Below are 18385 nucleotides of genomic sequence, written 5' to 3'. Positions count from 1 at the left end.
TGAATAATTTTTTAAAATGTGCAAAAACAGAAATACTGTATATTAAAAAACGTGAGGTAGTGTCAAAAGCTTCAATGTCCATTTAGGAATTGGATGGCAGAGGGGAAGAAGCTGTTCCTTTTCTCTTTTGTAAAAAGTTAAAAACAAATATCAAAGGAGAATCAATCTACAACAACCTCAAAATGTGTATTGAGGATAAAAGCATTCCAATTAGGAACTTGATTTCTTCAGATGGAGCACCATATTTTGAGTTTAACTTGAAATTTGATAGGAAGAAAGTAAAGTCTGAGAGAGCAGTAGTTCAATGGAGTAAAGGAAATTACCGTGGTATGAAAGAGGAGTTGCTCAAAGTAAATTGGAAGGAGATGCTCGCAGGAATGATAGCAGAGCAGCAATGGATTGAGTTTTTAGGAAAAATGGGGAAGGGGCAAGATGTATTCCAAAAATAAAGAAATACTTAAGTGGCAAAAATAGTACAACCATGGCTGACAAGGGAAGTCAAAGCTTATGTAAAAGCAAAAGAGAGGGCATACAACCAAGCAAAATTAGTGGGAAGACAGAGGATTGAAATGCTTTTAAATCCCTTCAGAAAGCAACTAAAAGAGTCATTAGAAGGGAAAAGAGAATTATCTAAGGAAGCTAGCAAACAATATCAAAGTGGATAGTAAAAGCTTTTTCAAGTATGTAAAAAATAAAAGAGAGATGAGAGTGGGTGTAGGACCACTAGAAAATGAGGTTGAAGAAATAATAACAGGGGACAAAGAGATGGCAGATAAACTGAATGAATATTTTGCATCAGTCTTCACTGTGGAGACACTAGCAGTGTGCCAGATTTTGAAGGTGCGAGGAAAGAGAAGTGAGTGCAGTTACTATTACAAGGGAGAAGGTGCTCAAAAAGCTGAAAGGCCTAAGGGTACACAAGTCAGCAGGACCAGGTGAACTGCACCCTAGTGTTCTGAAAGAGCTAGCATGGTGCCAGAGGACTGGAAAATTGCAAATGTCACTTCACTCTTTAAGAAAGGAAGAAACAGCAGAAAGAAAATTATAGTCCAGTTAGCCTGACCTCAGTGATTGGGAAGATATTGGAGTCAATTGTCAAGGATAAGGTGATGGAGTACTTGGTGACACAGCACAAGATAGGACAAAGTCCACATGGTTTCCTTGAGGGAAAATCTTGCCTGACAAACCTGCTGGAATTCTTTGAGGAGTTTACAAATAGGATAGATAAAGGGGATGCAGTGGATGTTGTATAATTGGACTTTCAGAAGGCCTTTGACAAGGTGCCACACATTAGCCTGTTTACCAAGTTAAGTAAGAGCCCATGCATTACAGGAAAGTTGTTGGCATGTTTAGAACATTGCCTGATTAGCAGGAGGCAATGGTGGTAGGAGGCCCTTCATCAGTACAGATGGGTGTGAGCAGAATTGTGTGTGGCATATATGTAGAGGATGAGGAGAGGTATAGTACAACTTTAGAGTTACCCAAGACCATAAGTGCACAAGCTAAAGCAGTGGCAGCTGTGACATATATGGTTAGCCACCCAGAACATTTTCCACCCAGGTCAGTCATACACTTTGATGGTATGCACACTTGTAACAGCCTTACACAACATTTGCCTCTGTGGGACGCCAGAGGGCTTGTTTCAGCTGACCCCCCACTTCCTGTCTGCTGCTTATCGCGGTATGTATTTGAAGAGGCAAAGGGAAAAGTATATGGAGTCATAAGGTGAAAGCCCACTCTAAATTATCCCGAGGGGAATAGGAGGACCGACAAATTGGCAAGCAAGGTACTTTCATTGGGCAGCAATGACAGCTGCAGACTGGGGAGATCAGTAGACAGAAGGACAACAAAATTTCCCATTACTGCTTCTTATCCAGGCTTGTAGTGCTGTACTTCAAACACACTACAGCTCAAGCAACACACATCAAAGTTGCTGGTGAACGCAGCAGGCCAGGCAGCATCTCTAGGAAGAGGTACAGTCGATGTTTCAGGCCAAGACCCTTCGTCAGGACTCACTGAAAGAAGAGCTAGTAAGAGATTTGAAAGTGGGAGGGGGAGGGGGAGATCCGAAATGATAGAAGACAGGAGGGGGAGGGATGGAGCCAAGAGCTGGACAGGTGATTGGCAAAGGGGATATGAGAGGATCATGGGACAGGAGGTCCAGGGAGAAAGACGGGGGGGAGGGAACCAGAGGATAGGCAAGGGGTATAGTCAGAGGGACAGAGGGAAAAAAAGGAGAGTGAGAGAAAGAATGTGTGTATAAAAATAAATAACGGACGGGGTACGGGGGAGGTGGGGCATTAGCAGAAGTTAGAGAAGTCGATGTTCATGCCATCAGGTTGGAAGCTACCCAGACGGAATATAAGGTGTTGTTCCTCCAACCCGAGTGTGGCTTCATCTTTACAGTAGAGGAGGCCGTGGATAGACGTGTCAGAATGGGAATGGGACGTGGAATTAAAATGTGTGGCCACTGGGAGATCCTGCTTTCTCTGGCGGACAGAGCGTAGATGTTCAGCAAAGGTGTCCAGTCTGCGTCGGGTCTCGCCAATATATAGAAGGCTACATCGGGAGCACCGGATGCAGTATATCACCCCAGCCGACATGTCACACATTTTAATTCCACATCCCATTCCCATTCTGACATGTCACACATTTTAGTTCCACATCCCATTCCCATTCTGACATGTCTATCCACGGCCTCCTCTACTGTAAAGATGAAGCCACACTCAGGTTGGAGGAACAACACCTTATATTCCGTCTGGGTAGCCTCCAACCTGATGGCATGAACATCGACTTCTCTAACTTCCGCTAATGCCCCACCTCCCCCTCGTACCCCATCCGTTATTTATTTTTATACACACATTCTTTCTCTCACTCTGCTTTTTCTCCCTGTGTCCCTCTCACTATACCCCTTGCCCATCCTCTGGGTCTCCACCCCCCTTGTCTTTCTCGCCGGACCTCCTGTCCCATGATCCTCTCATATCCCCTTTGCCAATTACCTGTCCAGCTATTGGCTCCATCCCTCCCCCTCCTGTCTTCTCCTATCATTTTGGATCTCCCCCTCCCCCTCCCACTTTCAAATCTCTTACTAACTCTTCCTTCAGTTAGTCCTGACGAAGGGTCTCGGCCTGAAACGTTGACTGTACCTCTTCCTAGAGATGCTGCCTGGCCTGTTGCGTTCACCAGCAACTTTGATGTGTGTTGCTTGAATTTCCAGCATGGGCAGAATTCCTGTTGTTTACACTACAGCTCAATTGCCTTAATACCTTCACTGTCCTCTGCATTCTCCTCTTCGTTGGATACTTCATTGTCCTCATCTTCTTGTACAGACACAGTCGAGGCAATGCTTTCGCATTGAGAAACTTCCCGGTCTTCCCGTGACCTCCGTGACATCTGTTGCTAAGGAGAAAGAGAAGTGAGAAATCTAATGTGTACCTTGTAGCTCTGCATACATTAGATCAGGGGTTCCCAACCTGGGGACAAGGACCCCTCAGAGTTAATGGCCACAGCATAAAAAGGTTGGGAACTCCTGCATTAGCTCTGAGGTTTTGCACAAATGATTGTAATATCAGGGGTTGTGTGTAAAAACTTGCTCAAGACAGACTCATCTGATCCAAGTCCACATACCTAGCTTTGTCCTTTAGTCAATTTACAATTTGTCAGAGCGATCAATTTCATACTTAATGACCGATGTACATTGATGACCATTTGTAGACCATAAGAGCATAAGACCATAAAGACAAAGGAGAAGATTTCGGCTATTTGGCCCATCAAGTCTGCTCTGCCATTCAATCACGGCTGATTTTTTTCCTTCTCAACCTCATTTCCCAGTCTTTTCTCCGTAACCTTTGATGCCAAGACCAATCAAGAGCCTATCAATCTCTGCCTTAAAAACACCAAATGACCTAACCTCCACAGCTGCACATGGCAACAAATTCCACAAATTCACCAACCTCTGGCTAAAGAAATTTCTCTGCATCTGTTTTGAAAGGATGACCCTCTATCCTGAGGTTGTGCCCTCTCGTCCTAGACGCCCCCACCATGGGAAACATCCTTTCCACATCTACTTTGTCTAGCCCTTTCAACATTTTGAAAGGTTTTAAATAAGATTCCCCTCATCCTTTGAAATTCCAGCGAGTATAGACTAACAAACATTCTCGTATGATAACCCTTTCATTCCTGGAATCATCCTTGTGAACCTCCTCTGGACTCTCTCCTATGCCAGTGCCTCTTCTAAGATGAGGAGTCCAAAACTACACAATATTCAATGTGAGGCCTCACCAGTGCCTTACAAATCCTCAACATCACATCCCTAATCTTGTATTCTAGACCTCTTGAAAAGTATGCCAACATTGCATTTGCCTTCCTCACCAGCGACTGCAAGTTAACCTTTTGGGTGTTCTGGACAACGACTCCAAAGTCCCTTTACATCTCAGATTTTTGGATTTTCGCCTTGTTTAGAAAATAGTCTGCAATTTATTTCTACTACCAAAGTGCATGATCATGAATTTTCCAACATTATTTTAATTGCCACTTGCTTCCCCATTCTCCTGATCTAAGTCCTCCTGCATCCTACCTGTTTTCTCACTACCTACCCCTCCACCAATCTTTGTATCATCTGCAAACTTGTCAATAACGCCATCTATTTCATCATCTCAATCATTTGTTACTTCCTTGAAGAACTCTAACAGATTTGTCAGGTAAGATTTCCCTTTACAGAAACCATGCTGACTTTGACTTATTTTATCCTTAGTCTCCAAATACCCCAAACCCTCACCCTTCATAATAGACTCTAACACTTTCCCAACTACTGAGGTTAGGCTAACTGGTCCATAATTTCTTTCTTTCTTTCGCCTTCCTCCCTTCTTAAAGAGTGACATGACACTTTCAATCTCCCAGTCCTCTGGAACCACAGCAGAATCCAGTGATTCTTGAAAGATCATGAACAATCCTGGGCCCAACATATTAATGCAATCATGAAGAAGACACGCCAGCAGCTATACTTCATTGGGAAATTGAAGAGATTTGGTACGTTGCTAAAGACTAGCAAATTTCTACAGATGTACTGTGGAGAGCATTCTGAATGGTTGCATCACCGTCTGGCATGGAGGTTCCAACGTTCAGTATCAAAAGAGGTTGCAGAAGGTTGTAGGCTCAACCAGCTCCAGCACAAACACAACCCTTCCCAACCTCAAGTTGGTGCCTTCAGGTAGGGTCCACCAATAAGGACCCTCAGTCCTCTTCTCATTACTACCACTGGGAAGAACGTACAGGAGCTTGAAGACCCACACTCAACAACAGGAACAGTTTCTTCCCTCTACTATCAGATTTCTGAATGATCCATGAACCCTCAAACACTGCCTCACGATTCTTCTTTCACACTATTTGTAACTCAGAAATTTCAGTATCTCGCATTGTACTACTGCCATAAAACTATAAATTTCATGACATACGTCAGTGATATGAATCTGATTCTGAAGTATTGTGTAATGTTTCAAATAAATGACAGTTCTAAAATCTAAAGATCCCAGTTAACGCATTGAAATGCTGGGATGGAAATCAACTGACCATGGCTATTTGTGCCTAACTTCCATAACTGTTCATATTAATGGGATAAATGACAACTGCAAATGATGATAATGTAAACAGAATCATGAGATAAAGGAGACAAAACAAGCTACACTGTAAGAGATGTAATTACCAAATACAATTTAGGTACGGCCTGAACTATAGCAACCTGCTGTAGTCAATCCTCCCAAAGAGGATGGCTTTCACCTGAATTATGACCAAGCAATATGTACTGAATTACTGAAGCAACATCATGGAGCCCATACTGTGATCAGAATCTACCCAAGCTGTTTTCGTTCCTGTTTGTCCATGGAAAGAATGGAAGAATTTCAATTATTCCTGTCAGCAGTTTTTCTGCTTTGATGATATGCAGTACTTTGGGATTTGACTTTGTGTTTCTTGTGTTGGGCAAGATGCTCTTCGACCAAACATTTTCCAGTGAAGAGGGGATGTACAGTATGAGAGAGTGGGGAGAGTGACTCACCACTCTAAGCTTGTGCTGCTGAAGTAACATATCCAGGTTGTGCCGCCTCTTATAGTTAAAGTAGAAGTTCTTGCATTGTGCTTCGCTTTTGGTGCCCACCATTTTGGCAATGGCTGCCCAGTTCCTTCCATGTTCTACGAGACCTAAAGTAAAGGTATGGGGAAATCAAATTAAAGCTGTGACTCCTCAAACTTTTAGAGAATTTAAGATTTAGCAGGAATACACAATTCAACCCCTCATATGCTCCACTATTCAAAATATTTTTTTTTTCTTTCGTCTCAGGACTATAGTCCTCAAAGACTGCTTCCTTAGTATCACCTTGGCCAGGCATCCCAGTCAGGAAAAAAAACATTGTCCCTACAGTTGGTCAAGTCACCTAAGAACTTAGTGTGGTTCAATGATATCATCTCCGGTAAAGAGAATATAAGATGAATCTTTCATCATAGGAGATTATACACCATTACAACCTGATGAACTTGTGCTGCTGAAAGAACAGGCCTGTACTCATACCCCAACTATCCTACTTGATTTCAGTGGATAGAATTTCTACAATTGATTCCAAACTTACAAATATTATTCAGAGACTGACATAATGGAGCATCTTTTACATAACATCCAAAGTATTGTACAGGAATCCTGACAAAGAAAACTTATTTTGCTAACAAGCTACCAAAACAAATGCACAAGTTAGGGCAGAGCTCATCAAAATCTTTAAAATGGTTTTAAAGAGACCAGATAGACATACAAAATTCAAAATTATAAGGAACGTACATCAGATAGAAAAGAAATTTTTCCTCATTGCAGAGGTACCTAAATTTTGAAAGCATAGATTAAGACCATAAGATGATAACACACAGGAGCAGAATTAGACCATCTGGCCCATCGAGTCTGCTCTGTCATTCAGTCATGGCTGATCCTTTTTTCCCTATCTCCTTCTCAACCCCAGCTCCCGGCCTTCTCCCCATAACCTTTGATGCCATGTCCAATCAAGAACCTATCAATCTCTGCCTTAAATACACCCAACGACCTGGCGTCCACAGCTGCATGTGGCAACAAATTCCACAAATTCACCACCCTTTGGCTAAAGAAATTTCTCCGCATCTCTGTTTTTGAAAGGGCGCCCCTCTATCCTGAGGCTGTGTCCTCTTGTCCTAGACTCTACCACTATGGGAAACATCCTTTCCACATCTACTCTGTCTAGGCCTTTTAACATTCAAAAGGTCTCAATGAGATCCCCTCCTCTCATCCTTCTGACCCAGTACAGACCGAGAGCCATCAAACGTTCCTCGTAAAACCCTTACATTCCTGGAATCATCCTTGTGAAGCTCCTCCGGACCGTCTCCAAAGCCAGCACATCTTTTCTAAGATAAGGAGCCCAAAACTGTTCACAATACTCAAGGTGAGGTCCCACCAGTGCCTTATAAAGCCTCAGCATCACATCCTTGCTCTTGTAAGATTAGGGTAAATTCAATTTCATGTTTTAAGTTTAATTATCATTCAACCATTCTTAAATACAGCCAAATGAAACAGCCTTCCTCCAGGGACAAGGTATAAAACATTACCAAAAACACACAGCACATATGGTTATGATTTCGGAAAAACGTAGTCACAAAGAGAAAAAAATATATTGCCAAAGTCCCTGAGTTGTCCTGGTCCAGATTGTTCTTCCACCCAGTGAGCACCAGAGGGCATCACTGATGGGAAGGGCCAGTTCTGAACCCAGTACTAAGTCGAGCGGTACACAGCCAGCTCCAGGATTTCCTTTGCCACTGAACTCTAACCCTAATACAGGTGACTCCAGCATATGAAGGCCTTGTCTGTTGAACAACTGAGGCAATGCAGCTCCCCCGCCGTCAGTCTCACCAATGGCTCAGTGAACCAGACTTGCAGTATTCTACAAAAGTACTTTACAAATGTCCAACAGGATCTTGCCAACACAATAAAATGTCCAAGAGAATCACTCGCTCCTTTTTTTGGACCACGCACGGTACACAGCAAGTCCAGCAGCATCACTATCGAGGAACTTGCTGTTGGGAAAGGCCGGCAGTAATTGATGCTCTTAGTATCCAACAGTGATCGGCGAGCACACAGGCTAAACAAACAAACACACCTCTGACTGGACCAGGGTGCATCCGAACTGCCATCACCTTCCCAGAAGCAGTGGGGGTAAAATGCTTGAAGTAGATCTGAAGAACACTTTAATATGGAAGAGGGTTGGAATCTGGAACAGAGTAGCTGGATGGGCAGTGAAGCTCGAGACGGTCACAATATTCAGCTAATATGTAGGCATCTAGCTGAATCTCTAGGATTTAAAGGCTATGGACAAAATGCTGGCAAATGGGATTAGTACCGAAAGATAACTAATAGCTGTCGTGGACATGCGTCAAAGTGTTTGTTTCTGTGCTAACACATCATTTACTGCTGCTGCTTCAACTCCAGATTAGGGTTCAGTCATGACTGAGTACTAGTGAGGAGTGTGCAGATTCCACAACAGGATGAGCTCTCTCCTGTATATCGGTGAAACCTGACGTAGAGCACCTAGGCTCCGGCCACCAGAAAAAGTGTGATCTTCCAGTGGCCACCCACTTTAATTCCACTTCTCACTCCGATATGTTTATGAGAACACACTTAAGTTGGAGAAACAATACCTTATATTCCGTCTGGGTAACCGCCCACCTGATGGCATGAACATTGATCTCTCCAACTTCTGGTAATGCCCCCCCCTCACTATTCCCCATCCTCCTTTCCCTCTCTTATCTTATCTCCTTGCCTGCCCATCGCCTCCCTCTGGTGCTCCTCCTTTTTCTTTCTTCCATGGCCTTCTGTCCTCTTCTATCAGACTCACCCTTCTCCAGCCCTGTATCTCATTCACCAATCAACTTCCCAGCTCTTTTATTTCATACCTCTCCCTTCATGTTTCATCTGTCACCTTGAGTTTCTCTCTCCCCTCCCCCACCTTTTAAATTTACTCCTCAGCTTTTTCTCTCCAGATCTGCCGAAGGTTCTCAGATTAAAATGTCGACTGTACTCTTTTCCATAGATGCTGCCTGGCCTGTTAAGCTCCTCCAGCATTTATGTGTGCTGCCTGAGCTTTCCCTGGGTGCTCTGGTTTCATTTAGAGAGATGTTGGTAGGTAATTTGGACAATGTAAATTACCCATTAGTGTACATAAGTGGTAAACAAATCAAGAGTGAGCTGATGATTGTGTACAGAAGAGTACCTCACAGGTCTACAAAGAAATAAGAAGAAGTACAAAACTTACGAGAATACTCTATGAGGAGCTGCCAGGGGTTCAACAAAACAAGTGGCCTCCTGTGTTCAGTGTAAGTATGAGAGAAAAATGCAAAGGTTTGTGATGGGGCGTCTGGTAAAATACACTTTTCAGCGCTAGCAAATAAGGTTCAATTCCCTCTGTCACCTGTATGGAGTTTGTAGATTCTATTCGTGGCCAAGTGGGTTTCCTTCAGGTGCTCCGGTTTCTTCCCACGTTCAAAGATTTACGGGTTAGTAGGTTGTGCACATGCTATGTTGGTGCTGGAAGAATAGCGCCACTTGCAGATGGCCCCCAACACATCCTTGGACTGTGTTGGTTATTGAGGCATTTCACTGTACAAATAAAGCTAATCCTTAAACTTTACCAGACTAGGACACAAATGCCAATAGTGAAGCAAAAAGACCAGAATTTAATAAAAAGTAGCTCTCAAAAGGCTACAAGAGCTGAAGGCATTCCAAAAATCAAAGGTAGTCCATACAGGAATTTGAAGACAAACTTGAGAATTTTAAAACCAAAGGAGCTGATTATCAATCAGCGTAAAGCTCATTGAGGGATGGGTAAATAGTACCCGGCATTATTTAGGATACAGGGAACAAGAGCCTTGGATTAGAGCAGACCAGGAGAGCTTGGTAATAACTACCGTAAGTTTCAGAATTTCATAGCCATTGTACTGAAACTGGGCTGGAATTTGTTAGTTGGGCCGTGACAAATGAGGATCTGGGATACACAAGCTAGAAAGGATATAAATATTCAGAGAAGAGATTATATAAAAAGAGCCATAACCTAGAAAGTCTGACCACACTGTATAAGACCATCACAAAAAGGCCAAGCCCTCATCAGTGCAGGTCCTTTACAGCACCTCTTGCCTCATCTTCAACTCCCATGACGCCATGGTTGCAACGCGTCACTGGCAGCATTATTGCCAGAGATTAGAAAGCTCAAGGTATACTTGGCTTCAGTTATTCATTTGAAAAGTCATGATTAATTTTAAATACTGCGCTCCTTATGGTGAATCGGTCGGCTTTTTTTCAGTATGTAACATTGATGTGAATTCTGTCAACTAGTGTAAAAAACAAGCTTTCCCCAAGCTGTGGATGGAAGATATACAATGTACTCACAGATGTGCAGTTAACATGACTGGGAGGATAGGTGCTTTACAAATCCCATGCAATTCCAATAGAAATAACTCTTAAATAAATTATACTTCAAATTAATAATAACAAGAATCAAGAAACAAGATAATCAAAGATAGCCAAGAGCAGTCTTTCTCTTCCAGCACTGACCTTTTTTAGCCACTTCCATTTCTTCCTCTGTCCAACGGGACGTCTCTACAGGCTCAGTTACAGCTGAAAGGTAGAAAGCACTGTTAGTAGAGTACTCTCATCCACAAAGACACCAAAACATTTAAAGCACCATGCTTTGTCAGCCACTGGTGGCTTGAACAGACAGCAACTCTTAGTTCTTTGCCATCTGGAACAACTTCATATATATAAAAATGATTAATGAGGCCTTTTATCTTTCATTACATAGGTCAATGGTCAAACAATGTCCAAGGCCACAAAAGAATTCCATTAATACAATCATTCCACGTACAATCCCTCATTCCAGTTTCACCTCAAATTCAACAGTCATAAGATTAAGAATCCTAGTATCTTGGTCCATTGATGTGAGATGCCTCTATTTCAATGTATTAACAGCTTTTGTTAATAAGTTTCTTTTTTCTTTATAAGCAGGGCAGACATAGTATCACAGACAATAGACAATAGGTGCAGGAGTAGGCCATTTGGCCCTTCGAGCCAGCACCGCCATTCACTGTGATCATGGCTGATCATCCATGATCAGTATCCAGTCCCTGCCTTATCCCCATAACCTTTGATTCCACTATCTTTAAGAGCTCTATCCATCTCTTTCTTGAAAGCATCCAGAGACTTGGCCTCCACAGCCTTCTGGGGCAGAGCATTCCATGTATCCACCACTCTCTGGGTGAAAAAGTTTTTCCTCAACTCCATTCTAAATGGCCTACCCCTTATTCTTAAACTGTGGCCTCTGGTTCTGGACTCACCCATCAGTGGGAACATGCTTCCTGCCTCCAGCGTGTCCAATCCCTTAATAATCTTGTATGTTTCAATAAGATCCCCTCAGAGCCTTCTAAATTCCACAGTATACAAGCCCAGTCGCTCAAATCTTTTGACATATGACAGTCCCGCCATCCCCGGAATTAACCTTGTGAACCTACACTGCACTCCCTCAATAGCAAGAATGTCCATCCTCAAATTTGGAGACCAAATCTGCACACAGTACTCCGGGTGTGGTCTCACCAGGGCTCCATACAGCTGCAGAAGGACCTCTTTGCTCTTATACTCAATTCCCCTTGTTATGAAGGCCAGCATGCCATTAGCTTTCTTCACTGCCTGCTGTACTTGCATGCTTGCTTTCAGTGACTAATGTACAAGAACATCTAGATCTCGTTGTGTTTCCCCTTTTCCTAACTTGAGCATTTAGATAATAATCTGCCTTCCCGTTCTGACCACCAAAGTGGATAACCTCACATTTATCCACATTAAACTGCATCTGCCATGCATCTGCCCACTCACCCAGCCTGTCCAAGTCACACTGCATTCTCATTACATCCTCCTCACATTTCACACTGCCACCCAGCTTTGTGTCATCAGCAAATTTGTTAATGTTACTTTTAATTCCCTCATCTAACTCATTAATATATATTGTAAACAGCTGCGGTCCCAGCACTGAACCCTGCGGTACCCCACTGGTCATCGCCTGCCATTCCGAAAGGGACCCATTAATCACTACTTTGTTTTCTGTCAGCCAGCCAATTTTCATTCCATGTCAGTACTCTGCCCCCAATACCATGTGCCCTAATTTTGCCCACTAATCTCCTATGTGGGACTTTATCAAAGGCTTTCTGGAAGTCCAAGTACACTACATCCACTGTCTCTCTCTTGTCCACTTTCATAGTTACAGCCTCAAAACATTCCAGAAGATTAGTGAAGCACGATTTCCCCTTCGTAAATCCATGCTGACTCGGACCGATCCTGTTACTGCTATCCAGATGAGTCGTAATTTCATCTTTTATAATTGACTCCAGCATCTTTCCCACCACCGACGTCAGGCTAACCGGTCTATAATTCCCTGTTTTCTCTCTTCCTCCCTTCTTGAAGAGAGGGACAACATTAGCCACCCTCCAATCCACAGGAACTGATCCTGAATCTATAGAACATTGGAAAATGATTACCAATGCATCCACGATTTCTAAAGCCACCTCCTTAAGTACCCTGGGATGCAGACCATCAGGTCCCAGGGACATATCAGCCTTCAGACCCAACAGCCTATCCAACACCATTTCCTGCCTAATCTAAATTTCCTTCAATTCATCCATTACCCTAGGTCCTCTGGCCACTATTACATCTGGGAGATTGATTGTGTCTTCCCGAGTGAAGACAGATCCAAAGTACCTGTTCAACTCGTCTGCCATTTCCTTGTTCCCCATAATAAATTCACCCATTTCTGTCTTCAAGGGCCCAATTTTGGTCTTAACTATTTTTTTCCTTTTCACATACCTAAAGAAGCTTTTACTATCCTCTTTTATATTCTTGGCTAGTTTACTGCTACTGCTACCGCAGTAGTGCTACTGTAGTTGACAACTACTGCTGCTTCTTCACAGGCCCCAGGGGTGACTTCTTTTTATTACACTGAAGCAAGGAGGATAGCTGTACGTGATTTCTTATAGTACTGGGTGGCTGGCATAGCTCAACTACCAAAAAGATCAATGGAATAAGGTCTGGTCCAATGGTAATTGACTGGAGACCAGGGTCTATTATGTAGAGATCAAAGGATGAATCCTTTCTGTGGCAAAATGACAGTTAAAACTTATCAGGCCAAAGGAAAAACAGGCATTTTTTAAGGCCTTTGTTTGGGCTTGAGGGTGTCTTGCTTCACTGCAGCTTTGTGGCTGCTGATGAGGTTAAAGCCTATGTGGGATCAGACTGCACTTGCTCTTCACATGCTGCTGGGAAGACTCAAAGTAGTCAATGCTGTTGGTGTGTTCCTGGATAACTTTCCACCAAGCTGAATGACATCACACTAGAAATAGCTATGAACCAGGCTGTTTTTGCCTCCCACTACCCCAAGGTATTTCTATAAAGCACTTTCTACATACAGTTGCAAGAAAAAGTTTGTGAACGCTTTGCATTTACCTGGTTTTCTGCATTAATTACTTAAAATCTGGTCTGATTTTCATCTAAGTCACAATAATACAGACACAATCTGCCTAAGCTAATAACACACAAACAATTGTGCTTCTCACCAATACTGGGTACACCATTTAAACAGTCTAGGTTAAAAAAAAACATGTGAACCTCTGGGATCATGCTTTCTACAAAAGCTATTTAGAATCAGATGTTCCAGTCAATGAGGTAAGATTAGAGGTGTGCGCTGTAGAGGTGCCCTGCCCTATAATAAAAGACACACAAAATCAGGTTACAGACAGAGCCTGCTCTTCTCAAGAAAGATCTGTTTATGTACACCATGCCTCGATCAAAACAACTTCCAGATGACCTTAGAAGAATTGAAGAGATGTATGGAGCTGGAAAAGGCTACAAAAGCATTTCTATAGATCTGAGTGTTCATCAGTCCATTAAGAGAAATTTTCTGCAAATGGAGGAAATTCAGTATCTTGCTATTCTCCCTAGGATAAGGTATCCAGCAAAGACCACACCAAGAGCACAACGTGCAATACTGAGAGGAGTAAAAAAAGAACCCAAGAGTATTAATTTCCCAAATATTGACTGGCATCTCCCTAGAGCAAGGGGTTTAGATGGGTGGAGTTTGTTAGGTGTTCAGGAAGGTTTCTTGACACAATATGTAGATAAACCTACAAAAGGAGAGGCTGTACTTGATGTGGAATTGGGGAAACGAACCTGGTCAGGTGTCAGATCTCCCAGTGGGAGAGCATTTTGGAGACAGGAACAGACAAGTTAGGAAAGCGTTTAATTGGAGTAAGGGAAAATATGAAGCTATCAGGCAGGAACTTGGAAGCATAAATTGGAAACAGATGTTCTCAGAGAAACTTAGGGAAGAAATATGGCAAATATTCAGGGGATATTTACGTGGAGTTCTGCATAGGTACGTTCCAATGAGACAGAGAAAGGATGATAAGGTACAGGAACCGTGGTGTACAAAGACTGTGGTAAATCTAGTTAAGAAGAAAAGAAGAGCTTACGAAACCTTCAAAAAACTAGATAATGATGGAGATCTAGAAGATTATAAGGCTAGCAGGAAGGAGCTTAAGAATGAAATTAGAAGAGCCAGAAGGGGCCATGAGAAGAGCAAGAGGATAAAACTTGAGAGAATAGGACCAATCAAGTTTGACAGTGGAAAAGTGTGTATGGAACCGGAGGAGATAGCAGAGATACTTAATGAATACTTTACCTTCAGTATTCACTGAATGTGGGTTTTTTTTTAAGAAGCTAATTCTGTTAATAAATTCTGTATTATTTCTCTTCTCTCATCCCTCCACTTCCTTATCCAGGTCATTGAGGCATTGATCGTGTGGATAGCCAGAGGCTTTTTCCCAGGGCTGAAATGGGTAACACAAGAGGGCACAGTTTTAAGGTGCTTGGAAGTAGGTACAGAGGAGATGTCAGGGTTAAGGTTTTTTTACACAGATTGGGGTGAGTGCGTTGAATGGGCTGCCGGCAATGGTGGTGGAGGAAGATACAATAGGGTCCTTTAAGAGACTCCTGGATAGGTACATGGAGCTTAGCAAAATAGAAGGCTATGGATAACCCTAAGTAATTTCTAAAGTACATGCTCAGCACAGCATTATGGGCTGAAGGGCCTGTATTGTGCAGTAGGTTTTCTATGTTTCTATGTAACAGCAAAAGACCTACAGAAAGAAACTTGCTAGTCATGTGTCCACTATAAGAAAAACACTGAACAAAAATGGCGTTCATGGAAGGACACCACAGAGGAAACCACTGCTCTCCAAAAAAAAACATTGCTACACGTTTCAAGTTTGCAAAAAACCATCTGGATGTTCCACAACACATCTAGGACAACGTCCTGTGGACAGATGAGACAAAAATTGAACATTTTGGCAGAAATGCACACCATTATGTTTGGAGGAAAAAGAGCACTGCACACCAATACCAAAACTTCATCCCAACTGTGAAGCATGTTGGAAAGGGCACCATGGTTTGCAGCTGCTTTGCTGCCTCAGGGCCTGGAAAGCTTGTAATTGTTGAGGGAACAACAAGTTCAAAATTGTATCAAGACATTTTCCAGGAGAATGTCAGGGTACCGGTCCTTCATCTGAAGCTTAATAGAAGTTGGATGATGCAGCAAACAATGATCTGAAACATAAGAGTAAATCAACAACAGATCGGTTTAAGAAGCAAATTTGTGTTTTGGAATGGCCAAGTCAGAGTCCAGACTTTAACCCAATAGAGATGCTGTGGCCTGACCCGAAGAGATGCTGACATCAATACAGATACAGCACGGAACAGACCCTTCCAGCCCAATGAGCCGCACCGCCTCATTAATGGACAATTTACAATGACCTATTAGCAAGAATGTCTTTGGACTGTGGGAAGAAACCAGAGCACTGAAGGAAACCCATGTAGATCACGAGGGGAATATACAAAGTCCTTATAGACAGTGCCAGAATTAAACTCTGCACCGCCCTGAGCTGTAATAGCGTTGTGCTAACCACTACACCACCTCTTCTTAAGTCAAAGGAAAAGGATTTTAACAAAAAGAGAACATAAAGGCTAAGGAAAGCTGTTCATGCAAGGTATCCCAGAAATATTGATGAACTAAAATTTCCCCTCGCTGTTGTGCAAGTCCGATCAGCAGCTGCAGGAAACATTTTGTGGAGGTTATTGCTGCTGAAGGAGGGGTCCTCTCAGTTATTAAATACAAGGGTTGGGGGCGCTAGTGCGCATGCGTATGGTTTAGATGTGTTTAGTCAGTGCTCCTCTCTGAGGCCTCGATAAAATTACTATTATACCGTGTTTTATTCATAGACCAACAGTGTATGTCTAAACTAAGTGTCTGGAAAAGTTTGACAATGCCAAAGGCAAATAAAGCCAAGACCGCTGACTGCCAAACTACTGAATTTAGTGCTAACAACGGGTCAGTAAAGCACTTCTCTGTGTCTGAGATACCACCGGATAAAACTTACGCCATGCGCAAGGATTTAGGTCAGGAGATTTCTCAGTCAGTTCTGCACGGCATTAACAACAGCTTTGATGTTTTTGAGACCAAGTTTGAGGTGCTTGTGGCCTCCCAGGCTGACTTACAAGCCCGTGTGGCTAAACAAAAACTAACCACCAGTGACCTTGAAACATGCGTGCAAGAGCTTGAAGTTAAGTATTCAGAGCTTGAAGCTAAAGTGCATGACTTAGAGGCTCGTTCCCAGAGACATAATATTAAGATTGTAGGGATACAAGAGGGTGAGGAGGATGGTAAACCTACTGAATTTGTTTCCAGACTGATTCCCAAGTTGCTCAGGGAAGAGCATTTCCCGTATCCGGTTAAAGTTGATCACGCACATCGCTCTCTCTATCCAAAGCCGGCTGCTGGCGGGAAACCGCGTACCATTTTGGCACGTATCCATCACTTTCAAGTGAAAGAGCTGATCCTGCGCTGCAGCAGACTACAGCCCATGGAGTACAAGGGAAATAAGGTCTTGATCTTCCTGGACTATACTAAAGAGGTGATGCCTCAATGTCGTGCCTTTCGTGATGTACTGCAAACTCTGGATGCAATGGAGGAATCAAGCACACCCTGCAGTATCCGGCTAGGCTCTATATTTATCATCAAGATGGAAGAGTGCCTAAAGTATATGACCACCTGGCGGAAGGAGAAGATGGCGGCATGACGCAGCGCACGTGGCCTCTCCGATGAAATGATATTGTATTTGTTAAATAGGGGCCATGCACAATTTTGATTTGATGGAGACAGACGTGAGAAGCACGGAGGAACATCTGGAGAAACTTCTGAAATGCCCGGTACGCTGCCGCTGCTACTGTGCGATCGAGAATCTCCGGAGGGAAGGCCCCAAATCCTCGGCTTTTCCTGTTGCTGGTGGCCGGGGCTGGGGTCGAAGCCACCGGCAGAGACGGTGCTCGGTGTTGGAGGGCTGGTTGGAGGCTCGAAGTTTTCGGACGACTCAGAGTCGGACTGTGGCCAGTGCTTCCAGAATGCTGCGTCAGCAAGTTTGCAGCACTGGTAGCTCGTGGCAGGAAGAGAGTTTTCTTCCTTCTCCCATCTGCGTGAGATGATGGGACTATCGAGAGACTTTGAACTTTTTTTTTTTACCGTGCCCATGGCCTGTTCTTGATCAAGTTACGGTATTGCTTGCACTGTTGTAACTATATGTTATAATTATATGGTTTTTGTCAGTTTTTCAGTCTTGGTCTGTCTGGTGTTTCTGTGATATCACACTGGAGGAACATTGTATCATTTCTTAATGCATGGATTACTAAATGACAATAAAAGAGGACTGTGTGTCCTCATAATCTATAACCTACATAGAAGCAGCACAATTCTTGGAAAGGAATAATGCACGAAAAAGGGAGTAGATATATTGACACTGTTTATTCAGCTTATATTTGTGCTGGTTTCCATGTTGGGATATGGAAAGGGACTTGCTCGTTATATGTAGTTTTGCGATGCTGTATGCCGCACTGGGATTTAATTGCAGAGAATGTTCTAAATATTTTTGTTATTATGAGGGTTAAATTTGAGTTGGTGTCATGAATGTTCAGCTTCAGGTGTGGACACTAGATAACTCTCCCCAGCCCTAATAGAATTTGTTTAACAGTATTATATAATTTGTGTTATAAATTTTCTCGGGGGGGGGGGGGGTTGTGATAATTGTGTAATGTTAGTTACCTGTCCAGCAGCTCCTTTTAGGATGGAAATGAGGAACTATGTGTCTGGTTTAGGGAGACATGAAGCGGGGTGGGTTAGGGTGTGTGTTATTTTTGTTTATAGCTCAGACATGTTTTTTTTTTGTGTATGTTGTGTTCTTATGA

At 43.0% G+C, this 18385-nt stretch overlaps 1 protein-coding gene across 13 annotated transcripts in view; it reads right to left on the bottom strand.

Annotated features, from left to right (window-relative positions):
- The window catches only part of ncor1 (nuclear receptor corepressor 1), a 297718-nt gene that overhangs the window by 118171 nt on the left and 161162 nt on the right, over positions 1–18385 (bottom strand). For 12 of the 13 annotated variants that reach the window (XM_072243400.1, XM_072243412.1, XM_072243409.1 and 9 more), the window contains exons 17-19: positions 10610–10672; positions 6053–6195; positions 3267–3399 (exon numbers count right to left, since the gene is read on the bottom strand). In XM_072243400.1, coding sequence (XP_072099501.1) covers positions 3267–3399; positions 6053–6195; positions 10610–10672 — 339 coding nt within the window. The remainder of the gene's footprint in view (positions 1–3266; positions 3400–6052; positions 6196–10609; positions 10673–18385) is intronic. The other variant, XM_072243405.1, reaches the window with a different exon arrangement.

Source organism: Mobula birostris, chromosome 25 (genome assembly GCF_030028105.1).
Source record: "Mobula birostris isolate sMobBir1 chromosome 25, sMobBir1.hap1, whole genome shotgun sequence".
In the NCBI taxonomy this organism is placed as follows: Eukaryota; Metazoa; Chordata; class Chondrichthyes; order Myliobatiformes; family Myliobatidae; genus Mobula; species Mobula birostris.
This window is presented reverse-complemented; position numbering and strand designations above follow the sequence as displayed.